General features: G+C 36.5%; 1 protein-coding gene across 2 annotated transcripts in view; it reads left to right on the top strand.

The window, feature by feature from the left end:
• Gdap1 (ganglioside induced differentiation associated protein 1) overlaps positions 1-8,443 on the top strand; it is a 14,753-nt gene extending 6,310 nt beyond the window's left edge. For both annotated transcript variants that reach the window (XM_010622410.3, XM_033760489.1), the window contains exons 3-6: positions 3,805-3,978; positions 5,169-5,263; positions 6,136-6,250; positions 7,701-8,443. In XM_010622410.3, the coding sequence (XP_010620712.1) occupies positions 3,805-3,978; positions 5,169-5,263; positions 6,136-6,250; positions 7,701-8,083 (767 nt within the window). In that variant the 3' untranslated portion in view covers positions 8,084-8,443. The remainder of the gene's footprint in view (positions 1-3,804; positions 3,979-5,168; positions 5,264-6,135; positions 6,251-7,700) is intronic.
• Positions 8,444-16,556: the final 8,113 nt, after the last annotated feature.

Below are 16,556 nucleotides of genomic sequence, written 5' to 3'. Positions count from 1 at the left end.
TTTTTTTTTTTTTTTTTTTTGCTGATACTAAGGAGTGTAAGAAACTAGAGCAGTGAGGTTAGTGAATTAAGGGAAGCTTATGCCTTTAAACCCCTAATTATTTTTTTTTGCTTTTTTGGAAACCTAATTTAATTTTTAAAAAATGGCTCAAAGCTGTTTCTATTCTACATTAGTGATACAGGGACCTGAGAATTTACCAGGCCATTTGTCCCACTAAATGGTTGCAGAGGGCTTTGTACCATCTCTCTCAGAGATTTTTTTGTTACTTCTTTTGGTTTCTCTTACTGTTATCACATCTTTCTGCTTTTTATCTGGCTCTTTCTTATTTGCTGCCTAAATTTATATGCAATACTGTACAAGATCTGCCTTGTCACTTACTAATACCTTCTAGGAAATCACGTCTTGTCCCAATTTATTTATTCTTTTTTTTGTTGTCACTGTTTTTGGTACTGAATATTGAACACAGGGCATGCTAAGCACATACCCTACCACTGAGCTCCAGCTCCCATTTCCTGTTTATTCTTTCAGTCACCAGCCTGGCTTTCACTGTTGCAACCTTATTCCCCACTGTTAAGTCCTCTCACTGCCTGCTTCTTAAAACTCCCTGATACGGTGTCCTACCTCTGTATGCCTTAGATCGCTTCCCTACTCTGATTGAGGTAGAACACCAGGAAAAGATTCTTTTTTCTTAGTATTATAGCAAAGATAATATATGGAAAGATTGGAAAGTAACAGAATGGGATCGAGAGTAAAGATTTCCTGTATAATTCAAAGGAAATTCCCGGTCATCTTTAGAAAAACATGTTTCTAGATGTTTCAGGTATTGTTGAATTCTGGTGTGAGCAAGAGGCTCCTGTGTGATGGTGGACCGGGCATTTTTGAATCATGCAGAGAAGTGAGTGTGGGTGCACTGGGCATCTCATGCTGTGTCTGATGAAGTGCTTCAGAAGAGAGTAGACAGTGAGTAGAAGAAAATTATTTTCATGGGTTTGAACATTTGTTGTTCTTTGAAGAATTCAGCCTTGGCCAGATGGAACTAACCCAGCAAGCAATTCAGTGTTGTGTTTCCTTCTCTTGTTCACTTTGATGGGAAGGAAGTGGTGCACTCTTTGGAGAAAGCTCCACAGCCTGGCACCAGACGGCAGCCAGAGTCAGGAGTCACAATGTGACATTTGGGAAGTGTTTGACAATGTATCATTTACGGTTATTAACTTGAGGTCCTCAGACCCCTAACATAGTAGTTCTTAAGATTTTTCCCCTTTAGTTTCAGGATCCTCTTGTCCTAAGACTATTGAGGACACCCGAGTGTTTTTGTTTATGTGGATCGGATGTGTCAATTTTTGAGATTTTGTTTATGTGGATCAGATGTGTCAATTTTTATCATGTAGAAATTCAAACTAAGAAAGGTTAAAACACTAGCACATGATGGAGCCATTACGTTTCCCATGGCCTCTGGAAAACTGCTGTAACTCGAGTGAAAAAGCAGTGGATATCTTAGTATTGTTGTAAAATATCTTTGATCATGTGGTTCCCCTCAAAGTATTTTGGAGATGCCCAGGGATTTGTGATGTATGAATTTAGAATTTTGCTCTTAAGAATGGATCTATGTGAATAGAATTTAGGAGATTTGAAATCTTGAATAGGAACTTTTTTTTTGTCTTTATTGTCACTTATTTATAACAGGAATTTATCAGTTTTTTTCTGTTGCCAGTATAGGCACAATCATAGCAATATTAGGAGTGAGTGTCTGTGACTTTGCTACCAAAAGAAGTCATAGATAGGTTCAGAATATATTATGTTCTTTCTTCTTTCTTTTTGAGACAGGGTCTCACTATGAGACTGACCCAGAACTCACTGTGTAGCCTTGGCTGGTCTTGAACTCATAGTGATCCTCCTGCCTCAGCCTCCCGAGTGCTGGGATTACAGGTGTGTGCCACCACGCCCGGCTAGAATATATTATGTTATTGCAGATATCTTGATATTTTAAAAGTAGGGTACTTATTAGATCTCCTGCTCGGTCATGTTAACAAGTTAAAGAGGCATGCATATTAGTATTTTATAATTTAAATTATTTTGATACATAGATGTTTGCAATCCTATGTTTTATATTTTATGCATTTGTGAACATTTTTATTTTGAGAAGAGATTAGTGGCACATGCAGAGTTAAGAATGCTTTAGATTACAAGGCCTCTTATATTTTGTTTTCATGGCAAGAACTACTCTGCATCAGCCTTGAAAAGTCTGGTTTAAGATCTGTAGTGTTGACAGCTGGCTGAGGCATAAGTGACTTTTACTTGTCTTCTTTCCATGTGGGGTCAGCTGCGAAGTGTGCTGTGGCTGCGTTAGCTCTCTATGGAGGAGCAGTATGTTGCTGATGCTTCATTCTTGGTTATTCTAATACAGGTTCTTTACAGGACTCTAGCAGGAAATTAGACATTTGCTGAGTGGTTTAAAGTGTAATCCATCTTCTTTTTTCTTAGAGGGTCAGAAATAGCCTCCTGGCTGAAAAACCTTGTTCTGCTTGGTCTGGCATTAGGAGACCTTGCCTGAAATGCTATGTTGATGGCAACCACCTCTGAATTGTCAGTATTTATAAATGAGTGTGGGGTGGATGCACAAAAGAACTCTAAATTAAATAAGGAATAAGTGAATAAATAATGCTGATGTTGTTCTTTTCCCTAGTTGGAATCAGTCAGTTGGCATTTTTCAGGGATGGTTTAAGAGGCAGAGTTGAAAATGATTCTGAGAGGACATAGCCCTGAGCTTTGGGTGACATCCTCCACTTTTAATCTTTGTGATTAGTTTCTGAAATGTAAACTCTTTGAAGATGTAATGGTGGCATAATAAAATAGAGCCTTACACGAGCTCTTTGTTCTGCCTTTAATTGGCTGTGGGATCTTGGGGGAACTGCTCATCTTCCATACTTGTGTCCTTATGAACTACTGTAGAGCTTCTCCAGCTCGGTTAACCAATAATTAGAAATTTGGGGATATATTCATGAAGTATAATTTACTCAGCACATAGTATGTGTCAAATGTCTTAAGTACTAGAATTTTAACAGAGAACAATATATAGCCCCCATCCCCAGAGAGATTATAATCTAGAATTTAACCAGCAAGTGAGTATTTAGGTCAAGCCCACTTTCTGTAAGTTATTAGAAATTCCTAGTGAAGGAATAGCTGTGATATTTGAGTAGAAGTCTTGCCTATTCAATCCAGATTATCATTTGATACCCACTTAGTACCAGTAGACTCGTGCTTGGTGTTGGTTGATGCATAGAAAATAGTGGGTGCTGATTATCTTCCCATAATGAATATTCACTTAATTTTTATTTTGGGTCTAAATGTGTAAATTAGATCATAACAGTAGTGCTTTGTCTTGAGGATATTCATGAGGCAAAAATACAACTATCTACAGAGTGGTAAGTGCTATAATGAGTAGATATGCTGTTTTATGGATTTAAGAGGAAGGCACACTTGAGCCCTTTGGGCATTGACACTTTTAGGCAGTTCCAGCATGCTTTGTGGAGAAAGCCATGTAAATAACTGGACCTCAAGGTTGAGCAGTAATTTGCAATGAGAAAAGTTTTAGAATTTAGTGGAGTCATAGGGCCTTCATCTGGTTGGGTAATTGGGCTACAGTATTTTAAACTGTTAATGTGTGGGCCAGGGCAACATCATCTTTTAAATATACTTATGTTGAAATATTAATGATGAGGGGTTAGTGGGTTTTTTTTTTGATGTAACATTTAATTTGTAACATTTTCTTCAATATCTGTGTTTATGTTTGTATGTGTATTTCAGAAAGAACACCCAGGTTAATGCCAGATAAGGAAAGCATGTATTACCCACGGGTGCAGCATTACCGAGAGCTTCTTGACTCCTTGCCAATGGATGCCTATACACATGGCTGCATTTTACATCCTGAGCTAACTGTGGACTCCATGATCCCAGCTTATGCAACCACAAGGATTCGCAGTATGTAAAAATTTTAAAGACCTAGAATTCTGCCTGAAGTTTCTTTTAATTCACTTTTGAGACTTAGCATGTCTCATGGTCATTGAGAGAAGATCGGGAATAGAGTGTTGAGTTTGTATGGATGTGATATGCATTTTATGGATTGACACAAGAGCCAGTCAGATGGACATTTATTGTCTGTAGGACCTGATTTGTTGGCTCTTGTCTTGGAGGGCCAAACTTGGGTAATATTAAGAAGAGTGGCTATGGAAAAACAGAGAACATAACATGTTCTCATGAACAGATCCAGAAAACTACAACCTGCCTGCAATCATGGACAACTGAGTTCACATTTCTGATCCTTAATTGTTTCACTATGTGAGGGAGCTGATTAGAGGTGATGGTTACTTCTGCCCTCTGTGATCAGAGGTTTATTGAGATTGAGTTGTGTCGCTCAGCTCTCTCCCTTGTTCTTGTTATGAGGATAGAGTCAGGAGAGGGTGTGAGAGGAGGGACAGGAGGAAGTATGCTCTGTAGTGCAAGTGACCGAAGCTAGGATGGTCACAGCAGTGACAGTAGGCAGATTCTGGAGTGTTTGACTAGAAGTGCTCAGTCCCAGGTCTTCAAATCCCGAAATCATGTTTTCCTATTACATTGTACATCACCATTCTCTTGCACGTATTTTCTTTCCTTTTGAGACCTTTTCTCTCTCTCCTTCTTTTCTTACCTTCCTCTTCTTCCATCCCCTTTCTCCTTCCTCTTTCCTTTCTCCTCTTTGTGTTCCTCCTCCTCCTCCTTGTACATACTCATTATGATCTGAAACATGTATTCTAGCCACAATCCTATAACTTACATTAACAGTATTTAAAAAATAAGGGTTTTCCCTTCTCTTCATATAGCTGTTCATTGTAGAAAAACTGAGAAGTATGGAAAGGGGAGATAACTCACCTTCATGGGGCAGGACAGTGCTCTGGGCCTTGCTGTCAGTCCCTCCCAAGAGCTTCTCACTTGGTCCTCAGCCCATGTGGCAGGTGGTCATTAGTTCCATTTTAAAAGTGAAGAAACAGGGGCACAGATGGGATTTATTTGAAGCAGTAGCTGGGCATTGGCCCCAAAACTCATATTCCTGCAATTGAGTTTCCCCACTTCTCCTTGTGACTGGTACAAAAGGGAGAGAATACTTTTCTATTAAGAAATGTTTTTATTATCAGGCCAAATTGGTAACACAGAGTCGGAATTGAAGAAACTTGCTGAGGAAAACCCTGATTTACAAGAGGCATATATTGCCAAACAGAAGAGGCTTAAAGTAAGTGACCATGCTATCCTCAAATGACACTCACTGTTTGCATTAAAATTAAAAAAAAAAATGAATAACACTACTACTAGAACATCTTCTGTTAAACATTGTGATCCACCAGTGTACATGTTACCTTGGCTTATGCAGTGCTTTTAGCATTTTCTTTACTATATTTGATGGTTAAACTTCATGACCATTGCTTCATAAGAGACATTGAGTTTGTTGGTTGTCACAGAGAGTTACAAAATGCAAAGCTAGGCTAATAAAAATATTTTAGCAAGCTGTCCTTTCAGGTTTTCCATCACGTTAAAGTCTAGCTAGACCTGTGTCCCTGCACGTGTTACCCTGACTTGCTTTGTTCCTAAAAGGAGTATCAGTTCGGCCTTTTGCATTCTGTTGATTCTTTCTCCCATGGCAGACATGGAAGCTTCTCTCATATTGCACATGTAGCAAACAGCAGCCCTCCCAGCCCTCGTTTGACTTCCCATCTTCATCTTCCTAGTTAAATGAGCCCTCAGAAGAAATGCCTGCACACAGTCACTTTCTGCACTGTCCTCTCACTGCAGTCAGAGTTCTGCCTTGTTCCTGAACTTCTGGTCACTTAGTCACTTAAGCCTGCTGGAGTTGACTTCTTGAGTGAAGCAGTACTTCCTGGTCATGCACCCTCTCAGGAGTTACCAGAGAGCACTGGGTTTGCATCTGGGATATTTTCACAGTGGAAGTGTTTTCTCTCAATTTTAATCAAGTTTTATTTGACATAGTTATTCTATTTCTAGCCATAGTCTAAAATAGGCTCCGATCCTATAAATGTTTATATTTACTTTGCACTAGATTTTTTATGGGCACAAAAAACCTGTTTACTGTCTCCTTTTTGGTTTTAGTCAAAGCTGCTTGATCATGACAATGTGAAATATTTGAAGAAAATTCTTGATGAGTTGGAGAAGGTCTTGGATCAGGTTGAAACTGAGTTGCAAAGAAGAAATGAAGAAACCCCAGGTAGGTTCTCATTTGTATTCTTTTTATTTGTTTGTTTGTTTCAACACCAGCAGTATTTATGGGAACATTCTTAGGTCTCACCAAACACATTCAGTAATCCATTTTTATTGCTGTTATTTATGGGCAGCTTTAGTTATGATAGCAGCAATGCTATTAAAATTCAGGTGTCTGATAACTCGGTCTGTATGTACCTGAAGTGTGACTTATGAAGGGTTTTCCTGCACCAATTTAATTATGGTTGGGAGATTACTACCTGATCTGTTTTACAAATTTGTAATTTCAATGGTTTGGTGAAATAACCTAATTTCTTGAAGTTCCTCTAGTTCTTTTCTTAGGCAGGGAGGCAACTTCTAAAGTATGAATGAAGTATAGAGTGGGGGTCAGTATGTGTGTACTTGTAGGCTGACTTGGGAGTGTCTATGTATTGCGCCTGTAAATGTTAGCTTTAAACCAGTGTCTAGGTGTATACTCATGGATGCTTTGTGCTACTGATGTTAACTGATAAGCATGTTATCTGAAACTGAAACTTGCGTCACAATAGGAGCCTTCTTTTGCATTAAGATAGTCATCCATCTGTATCCATGAAGGACTGGTTCCAGGAGAGTAAAATCTATGAATACTGAAGTTCCTTATATAATATGGTGTGGTGGTATTTGCATATAACCTATATTCATCCTCTAAAATTATCTCTGGATTACTTCACATGCCTACTGTATTGTATATTCTATACAAATAGTTGTTATACTGTATTATTTAAGGAATAATGACAAGAACAAGTTTATGCGTGTTCAGTAAAAATGCAATTTTGTTTTTAAATTTTTTTTTTTTCGTTTTTGTTTTTGAGACAGGGTCTCACTATGTAGTTGAGACTGACCTGGAACTCACTATGTAGCCCAGGCTGGTCTCAAACTCAGTGATCCTCCTGCCTCAGCCTCCAGAGTGCTGGGATTATAGGTGTGTGCCCCCACACCCGGCTGTTTTTAAATATTTTTGATCCATGGATGCAGAGCCTGTGGATACAGAGGGTTTACTGTAACTAAGAGAAGTAACCATTAAGTAATGTTCATGAATTTTCCTAACACACATTTATTGTTTTCCCAAACCAGAAAGAAGTATCTGCTAATCTGTTAACTCCTCTGCCTCTATAAACTCTCAACTTCTGAGTCCTTACGAGATTGTAGAAAGTCTTTGCATTTAAATGGGTCCAGTTTTGTGTGGGGATTTAGGTAGCTGACAATTGGCGACAAGTCATCTTTAGCTTGGGATACATTTGAATGAACTTTTTTTAAAGCAAAAGTTGCTCACTAAATGATTGTCAAGAAAACCTATCATGATTTTCATCTTTTACTCCACTCACACTTGCCCTGAAGACAGTGACTACAGGCAGGCTTTTCTAGAGTTTCTTTGTACAGTACTTGCCCTAATACTCTGTGTCCTTTTCTCTGATTAGAAGAGGGCCGCCAGCCTTGGCTCTGTGGAGAATCTTTCACCCTGGCAGATGTCTCGCTTGCTGTCACATTGCATCGACTGAAGTTCCTAGGGTTTGCGAGGAGGAATTGGGGAAATGGAAAGCGACCAAACTTGGAAACCTATTATGAGCGTGTCTTGAAGCGAAAAACATTTAACAAGGTTTTAGGACATGTCAACAATATATTAATCTCTGCGGTGCTGCCAACAGCATTCCGGGTGGCCAAGAAAAGGGCCCCAAAAGTTCTTGGCACCACCCTTGCAATTGGTTTGCTTGCGGGAATGGGATATTTTGCCTTTATGCTTTTTAGAAAGAGACTTGGCAGCATGATATTAGCACTTAGACCCAGACCAAATTATTTCTAGGCTTGTCGGGATCTGGTGGTGGCAACTCATGCACCCATTCAGCTAGACCCTTGTCCACTCTCCTGGACCCAGTGAAGAATTATCCTGGACAACTAGTAAAAAACATAATTCACTTTACTCTTTGAATAGTTTGTATTGGGGAGAGATAGTTATGAAAATGTTTTTGTAGGCTGATAAGTGAGATGACTTCTTTGCAAACTTGAACTAATGTATTCTTAAAACATGTGCAAGGTCAAGATATGCAAATACTGATAGAGTCTAGACCTTTAACTCAATATTGTCAGTTCAAGGTCTAACTTACTTTCTTTTGTTTTTCATTAAGTTTATTGGTACTTTTTAGGTATACAGTACAGTTACATTCATCATTGGGATCTTGTACCTTTACATGACAGGTCCTGGTTCTCATTTTTCCCCATACCTCATCCCTCCACCCTTAAGACTTTGTTTCCATTTTTCCTTTTCTAATAGTTTTTCTTTTCCCTTCTTTCCTTTCCCCTACCCTTCCCACTAGCCCTACTGCTTTAGACCTTTTCTCCCTATTTCACATTATCAATTATGCAATTTGAACCTTATTTACACTTTGTTTTTCACACCAGAGAAGCTATTCTGTATTTACACATGTGTGTCCTATGTATTTCACTTAAGAGTATGACCTCAATGTGCATCCAATTAGCTATTCATGTCTCCAGTTTCTCATTCTTTATGGCTGAGTAGTATTCCATTTTATATTAAAAAAACCCCCACATCTTCTTTATCCAGTCTTCAGCTGATGGGTGATTGGGCTTTTTCCAAGTTTTAGCTATTACAAACTGCGCCACTATGAACGTGGTTGTGTATGTGTTGCTGTGGTATGATTATTTTAATTCTTTGGAGAAGATACCCAGCAGAGGGATAGCAGGGTTAAATGAGACCTCTAATCCTAGTTTTTTTGAGGTATCTTCATATTGATTTCCACAGTGGTTGCACTCCCATCAACAATGGAGAAGGGTTCCTTTCTCTCAGTAACCCTGCCAGCATTTGTTAGTGGTTAATTTCTTGATAGCAGCTATTCTTTCTGAGATGAGGTGGAATCTCAGTGTTGTTTTCATCTGTATCTCTTGAAAGGTCTAACTACTTTCTGGGAGAAGGTTATTTTTATGTGCAGTAATAATGATGACTGCCTATAGTTTTCCATTTGAGAATTATGTGGATATGTTGATCGTTATGTACAGCATCTTTCCCTAGAACTCAGAAGTTGTTTTTGTTACCCAACTCACAGGTTCAGACAGCATCAAGACCTCACACTGTTTTATCCTGCTGTGATTATCTTCAGACAGAAATATGGCAAAGGGAAAAGGAGGAAGGAAAAATAGAGTGAGGACTATATAGAATAGAACAGTAAATTGTAACCTCCGGTTTTCTCCAGTGTCACTCACAGTTGCCTGCCTCTTCTGTAAACATCCTGTTTAACTCCTCATGGCCACAGACCACACATGTACTTCTGTAATTAAGAACTCTTGGGAAGAGAGGGCCGGGAAGCTACTGGGAAATAGTGAGCTGGATAGAACCCCAGGCTTTACATACATTGCGCCTCATTTGATCTTAAATACTTATGAACCATACTCATTGATTTAATATGATTAAGTGACTATATACTTGAGCATGAGATGTCCATTGCAACATGTCTGCCTAGCATTTACATGAATTTCTTAAGTGATATGAAGACTGTTTCTCCTGCTCCCCAGTTCAGTGGGACCATGGGAGATCTTGAGATCTTATTCCTGTTAACCTCTGTGTCTAGTCATGTGAGGAGCTTGGCCTCTACAACCTTTTTTGTTCACCTAAGTGGCATGTAGATCAATACCCCAGGTCATAACATAGCATTCAGCTGGGTAGTGGCTATTTTGAGGAGTATCAAGTACCCTCATTCTTCATTTTGGGTGGCTTATATATTAACATACAAGCTATTGTCCAGGTCTTGCATCTATGTATGTATGATTGTCAACAAAGCCTTAAATTGAAGAGAAAGAGAAATGTCTAGTCTTAGAAGAGATGAAATAGTTAGGAGAGAAGTCCACCTGAATCATCCATATATGTCTAGGCATTTTTGAGATACCTCAGTCCATCTGGAGGACACAGTCCCAGTTGTTCAGTGAACAACCACAGAACTGTAACATGATGTGTGCTCAAGAAAAAGTCTTCCATAGTGACAAGGCAGTTTCTCTGAACTGGCCATCAAGGCCTTAAGAGCAGTTCTAGGTGGATGAGCTCAGGTTCTAGAGGGTAATAAAAGCTTACTAGGATTGTTTCAGATGGACTGTAAAAATAGCCAAAGAGTGTGCTGATGTTTTCATTAATAGAAAGCAGTCAGACTAGGAAACATGATGGTAAAGAGATTCTGTAATTCTGTTTTTTTTTTATTGGTACCAGGGATCGAACTTGGGTCCTTGCACTTGCAAGGCAGGCGGTGGAACTGCTGAGCTAAATCCCTGGCCCTGTAATTGTTTTAATTCTATATTCCATTTCGTGATCTAGTTATATTAGAAAATCTTGATAAACTAAATATGACCTGTTTATGAAAAATTAATAACAGCTCCAGATTGAACTCACTCCAACAATAATAAATTTAAGTTCAGCTTTTACACTGTTTTAATTTTGTATATCTCTGTGTCATCATATGGAGTGCCTGAATCTCTTTGTTTCTGGGACATTCCAATCTACATGTTCATGAAAGAGCCATAAAATTGATTATCAACTACTTCATAGCATTTCAGAATCCTTTATATTACTCTGTTAAGAACAAGAACTGACATATGAAGAAATAAAATTGGCTTCTTATGAAAATCTACAAAGGATATTTACCTGTGAAAGGGTTGTTGATTAAGAATAAAGATTGAAAGTTTATTATTAGGTTTTCTTTCAGTATATTACTACTGAATCAGAGGAAATCTAAGAAGTATTTATAAATTTCTTATAAAGTTTTATTGCCAATATAGTTTTGTCACTATTAAAGGTGAAGCTTTCTAGCAAGTTCACTTGTTTCCTTGATACTCTTAACAGGCTTTAAAAAAATTTTTCTGGTGATGTAATGACCGCTAGATGCCGCTGTTCATCCAGTGGTCTAAGAGTGTTAGGTACATCCTGTCTTCTGAAGTGTTTCAAGGGAAGATAAACTTGAATGACCTTAGCTCTGAATGAAACATCTTCATCAGATTATTCACCTTTAAAAAAGCTTGAGACAAATGTAACATTGATTTTTAATGCTTTGTAAGTGGTAACAGCACTATACCATGTCAAACGCAAGAGTTGAATGCATACTGTTAGCTAAATAGGCACTTTTGCATATCTTCTTTTTCGTGATCATTGATGATTGGCCAATGTGCTCCTTGTTTTCCAAAATGTGTATAAGTATCACAAGTAGAAAATGCCTGAGGTACTAAATCTATGTTGGTTATTATGTCGTAACACTCATCCATACTCTTTTATCGTTATTGTAATCATATGCCTCCTAAATCTCAAATACTTGTAAATTGCTTGCTCAGATTTTAGTATTTATTGCTATCGACACCAGAGTTGTAGATTTTTTGTTGGTATTGAATGCTATAGAAAGACAAGATACTATTCTGCCTATAAGATCAATAAACATAATTGGAAAATAAATATGAACCTGAAGACAAAGTTTCATTTGTGCTTTTTTTTTTTTTTTTTAGTACTGGGGATTAAACTCAGGACCTTGCACCTGCGAGGTGGCACCACTGACCTAAATCCCCAGCTCCCATTTTGTAATCTTTTTGGGAAAAAAGATATATTTTTAAAATTTAAAATCAAATCATTGTGTTGTAATTAGGGTAAAATAAGGAGAAATTAGATAATCAAATTATTTAGCTATAGAATGTCATATTCTTACAACATAAAAATTACATTACTGATTCAATTCATTTAAATATGTACAGTTTTGTGGTTAAAAATGAATTTCAGTTTAAAGAATAACTTACTTACCCTAGTTGTTAAATAGCTTCTTAATGTTCAACCCTCTAATAAGAGCAAGTTTAGAGTGATTATGAAAGTATCTTTGCAAAATAGTTTTGTTATGTTAGTAGTTTTTATATATTACTCTCAGGATATTTTATGTTTGACACAACTAGTTCTTTTAAGTTTGAATTATGAATAGCCAAATTACTATCCACATTTCTAGCCTTGAAAAGCTTAGCCGCTGTTCTGATCATCAAATAGAAATTGAGTACTGTTTTTGTTTTACACTTAGCCAAGCAAGTTAAGTGAAAGTCTAATTGGTGTTGTCTTTCCTGAATTTACAAACAAAAACAAATGGCAAGAATACTTAAATCACATGAAAAGTTAATATGTAACTCTCTAGTCTTCTGGGAAAAGAAAAAATCACCATGGTAATGAAAAAAATCAAATTAGGGCAATAAATAAATCAATATTTAGTTGTAACTGTCATATAACTTGTGTTAAATATTGGCCCATTTATTTTGTTTATCTCTACTTATCACAGGTTGTTTTGTTTTTCTAATACTCGAGCTCATTTGTGTTTTACTAGGTAAGGTTAAAGGTTATGAATTAAGTGAGGAAGTATAATTTCTAGTGTGAGGGTAATAGTTTTATTTTAATTGTGTATCTATTGCATTTCATAAATGAAGAGGGAGAGAACTTATTTCTTGGATTAGAAAGGCAGTGCATTGACAAAAAAAGTATCTTTTATCATTTGCATCTGAGTTGAGGGTTGGCTTTTTGTCATAGGAGGAGAAAGGTTTGACAGATGGGGGAGAAGATAGGTAGTGAGGCTCTGAGGTAAAAGACAACAAAGCCACATATAGCTTGCGATGAAACATTCCTGTAATGTGCTTTGATACATTTCTTGATTCAGGTAGGGTGTTGTATCTCATCACATTACCTTGTCATAATACTCTTGCAAAGGTTATATTTTCACTTCACGTCACCTACATATTGGCGCCTTAATTACAACACACTGTCACTAAACTCTCTTTGTACAAGTATCCAGTTTTATGGGTAAAAAATATAAAGATATTAGTGAAATATAATGCAAAGGGTTAAGTTTCCATGCAAATAGCAACATTCACATCATGTGTAAATTGAATTCCTAAAGTAATTGTCAAACATATGGCCAGCATATGTAAATACTATAGCTTTTTCAATTATTACATTGAGTTATTTTAAATTTAAGAATCATATTTAGTCAAATTATCCATAAAATCATTAAATACAAAAAACATTTTCAGAGATTCCGCATTAAGTTCAGTGCACAAAAGAAAAGTTGGCATTAAGAAAATGACATGAATTAGAAACTATTAGCACTAAAATCAGTTGTTAAAGTGTAAAAATGGCCACAAATTCTTCTCATTACTTATTCCCTTGCAATGTGATGGTTCAAACCATCCTGTCAAGAACATGTGAAGCTGGGCATGGTGGTGCATGCCTGTAATCCCAGCATTCGGGAGGCTGAGGCAGGAGGACCACTGTGAGTTCGAAACCACCTAGGCTACATAGTGAGTTCCAGGTCAGTCTCAACTACATAGTGAGACCCTGTCTCAACAAAACAAAGTAAAACAAAAAGAAATAACACCTGTAGAGTAAGAGTTCATAAAGCTTACTAGAGAGCAACTTACTAGTGATATTTGAATATCAAGCTACATCGGAAGTTATTGGATGTCCATTCCAGAGAGGGTGGAAGGCCTCAGTACACCATTAATACCCATGCAGAAGTAAATACTGTGCCTTAAGGTGTACCAGGGTTTTAACTTGGCAGTAATGGTATTGTAGCCAAATAATTCCTTGTGTGGAGCTGTCCTGTGTGCTGTACAGTGTGTACCAGCAGTCCTGGCTTCTACTTATTAAATATCAGTAGTGTCTTCTATCCTCATAACAATTCAAAATGTCTTCATACATTGCCACATATCAGTGGGGGGAGAAAAATCATTTCTTGTTGAAGACCACTGCTCAACACCTACTGTAACAAAGCCTAAACCAAACCTTGACAAGATCTTCCGGGGAAATATATTTTGGAAATTAATTCTTGCCAAGTTAGAGGTACTTGGGAAACAATTTTGAGGTTCTACATACCCTCCATAACAAAATATAAAAGCCAAGCATACCTGATTTAAAGATGGTTAATCAGCAGCTGAACTGTCTAGTAGAAAAGAACGCTCTTCAGAAGGAAGATAACAGAATCCAAACTGTATGTCAGTAACAATGTCCAGTAGATGGTGAAATATTACTAGATAAGCAAAGGTACAGGATAGTCAATGAAAAGTAATAGTAGAAACACAATGAGACTTCAAAGCAGCTAACAAGTAGTATGTGCTTGTAGAACTAAAAGAAAGTTTAGTCTGGGCTAAAAAGAAATTTTATCAGAAAATAAAAACTTAGAAAAAAATTCTGGAATAGAAGACTGCATATGAATTAAAAAATTCACTGACAGATTCCATAGTTACTAGATTTGTGAAGTGTAATATGAAGAGTGAGGAAGGATGGAATGGGAAGGGGAGAAAGGAAGTGGTTAAGTTTCAAGTGTGAAGTAATACCATTTTGTAAATGGACTAGACTAAGTTTAGAGAACATTGTTACCCACGAGGAAAAACCAAAAATTAATTTAAACAACAAAGCAACAACAACAACACCCCAATAGAAGGGATAGAATAGGAGAGACAGCAGAACTGAGAAACAGAAGAGACAAATGGAAAACAAATAGCAAGATTGTAGACTTTAAACACATCATACTAATAAATTATGTGTAAATATTATTAATTGTAAAATGATCCAGTTGCTAGTTGGAATCCATCAAATTACAGTAGATTAGAACCAAAGATATGTACAAGTATAAGAGATGTATTTTTGTTTGTTTTTATACCAGGGTTTGAACTTGGGCCCTTGTGCTTGTGAGGCAGGCAGTGGAACCACTGAACTAAATCCCTGGCCCTATAAGAGATGTATTTTACAGTTATATGTAAATTGAACATGAGAGTGTGGAAAATGATATGCTAGGCAAATAACCCTAATTTTAAGACCTAAAGAGAGATGTTTATAACAAATGATTCATTAAGAAAACATAACAAACATAAATGTACATTCATCTAATAATAAAATTTCATAATGTAGTAGCCCAAACAGATAACTGAAGGAAATTAGTTGGAGATTTTTATAACCATTCTTTCACCATAAATTTATGTATGAATTGGTAATTAATAGAACAAGTAGACAAAAATTCATTTTGGATATAAAATGTCTAAATACACCATTAACAAATGAATTAATTGACATTTACAAAACATTGTATCTAACATCTGTGAAACATTCTTTTCAAGTATATATGGAAGGTCCATCAATGTAAACACATGCTAGACAATGAAATCCTAACAAATTTCCAAAGATTTTTTATTACAGAATATATTGTATAGACATGGAGGAGTTAAAAATCAATAAATAAAATATTTTTAATATTTGGAAATTAAGTAACATATAAATCATGTTTGAAAAAAATAAGGGGATAAGAAAATATTTTGATATGGGATGATAAAAAATACAACATTTCAAAATTTATGGGATACAGTAAAGGCAGTGCTGAGAAGGAAATCTGTAAGTTTAAATGTCTATATTAGAAGAGAAAGAAGGTTAAATTTAAAAAATTGAAATAATATTTGTATCATTGGGTTCAGTATGATAATTTGATGTATGCATATAATATGTAGTGATATTTTTAAATGTAAGTTTCCACTTTAAGCACTAGAGAAGAGTGTGTTAAGCCCAAAAGAAACAGAAGAAAAAACAGTGCAGAAGGAATTCCTGATGTAGAAACAGAAACATTAGTGAAGGTCAAAATTCATTCTTTGAAAAATACATGAAATTAATAAATCCTAACAGAAAAAATTAAGAAATTTGTATAGAAAAAATATGAATATCACAAATAACAAAGGAATACCATTTCATAACCTAAATATTTTAATAAAAATTTAAAAGTGATAGGAACAAATGCCAATAAATTTAGCATGAAATTATGCCAATAAATCTAGATGAAATAGACAAATTTTTTTGAAACACAAATTCTCAAAAGAGACATAATAAATGGGAACTAAGTATAATGGCATACATCTATAATTCTATCATTCTGGTAGGCTGAGGCAGGAGGATCACCCATTGAGACCAGTTTGGGCAAATTAACAAGACCCTGTCTCAAAAAATTTAAAAAGGGGGGCCAGGAATTTAGCTCAGCAGTTCGGTGGCCTGCCTTGCAAGTGAATCCCTGGTACCCCCCAAAAAAATTTTTTTAAAGGGATGTGGATGAAAATCTCTAGGTTCAGTCCACAGTACCAGATACACACACACACACACACACACACACACGGATGCACGCACGCGCGCGCGCGCACACACACACAGAGAAGTTGGAATAGCTGTATATTTATCAAAAGCATTTGCAATACTTTTTTTTTGAATAAAGAAGACAGGCTCAGATTCT

The sequence above is a fragment of the Fukomys damarensis genome, unplaced genomic scaffold (genome assembly GCF_012274545.1).
Source record: "Fukomys damarensis isolate Sample0158 unplaced genomic scaffold, DMR_v1.0_HiC HiC_scaffold_5, whole genome shotgun sequence".
NCBI classification, from domain to species: domain Eukaryota; kingdom Metazoa; phylum Chordata; class Mammalia; order Rodentia; family Bathyergidae; genus Fukomys; species Fukomys damarensis.
The sequence above is the reverse complement of the archived record's forward strand: the minus strand, read 5'-3'. Positions and strand labels throughout refer to the sequence as shown.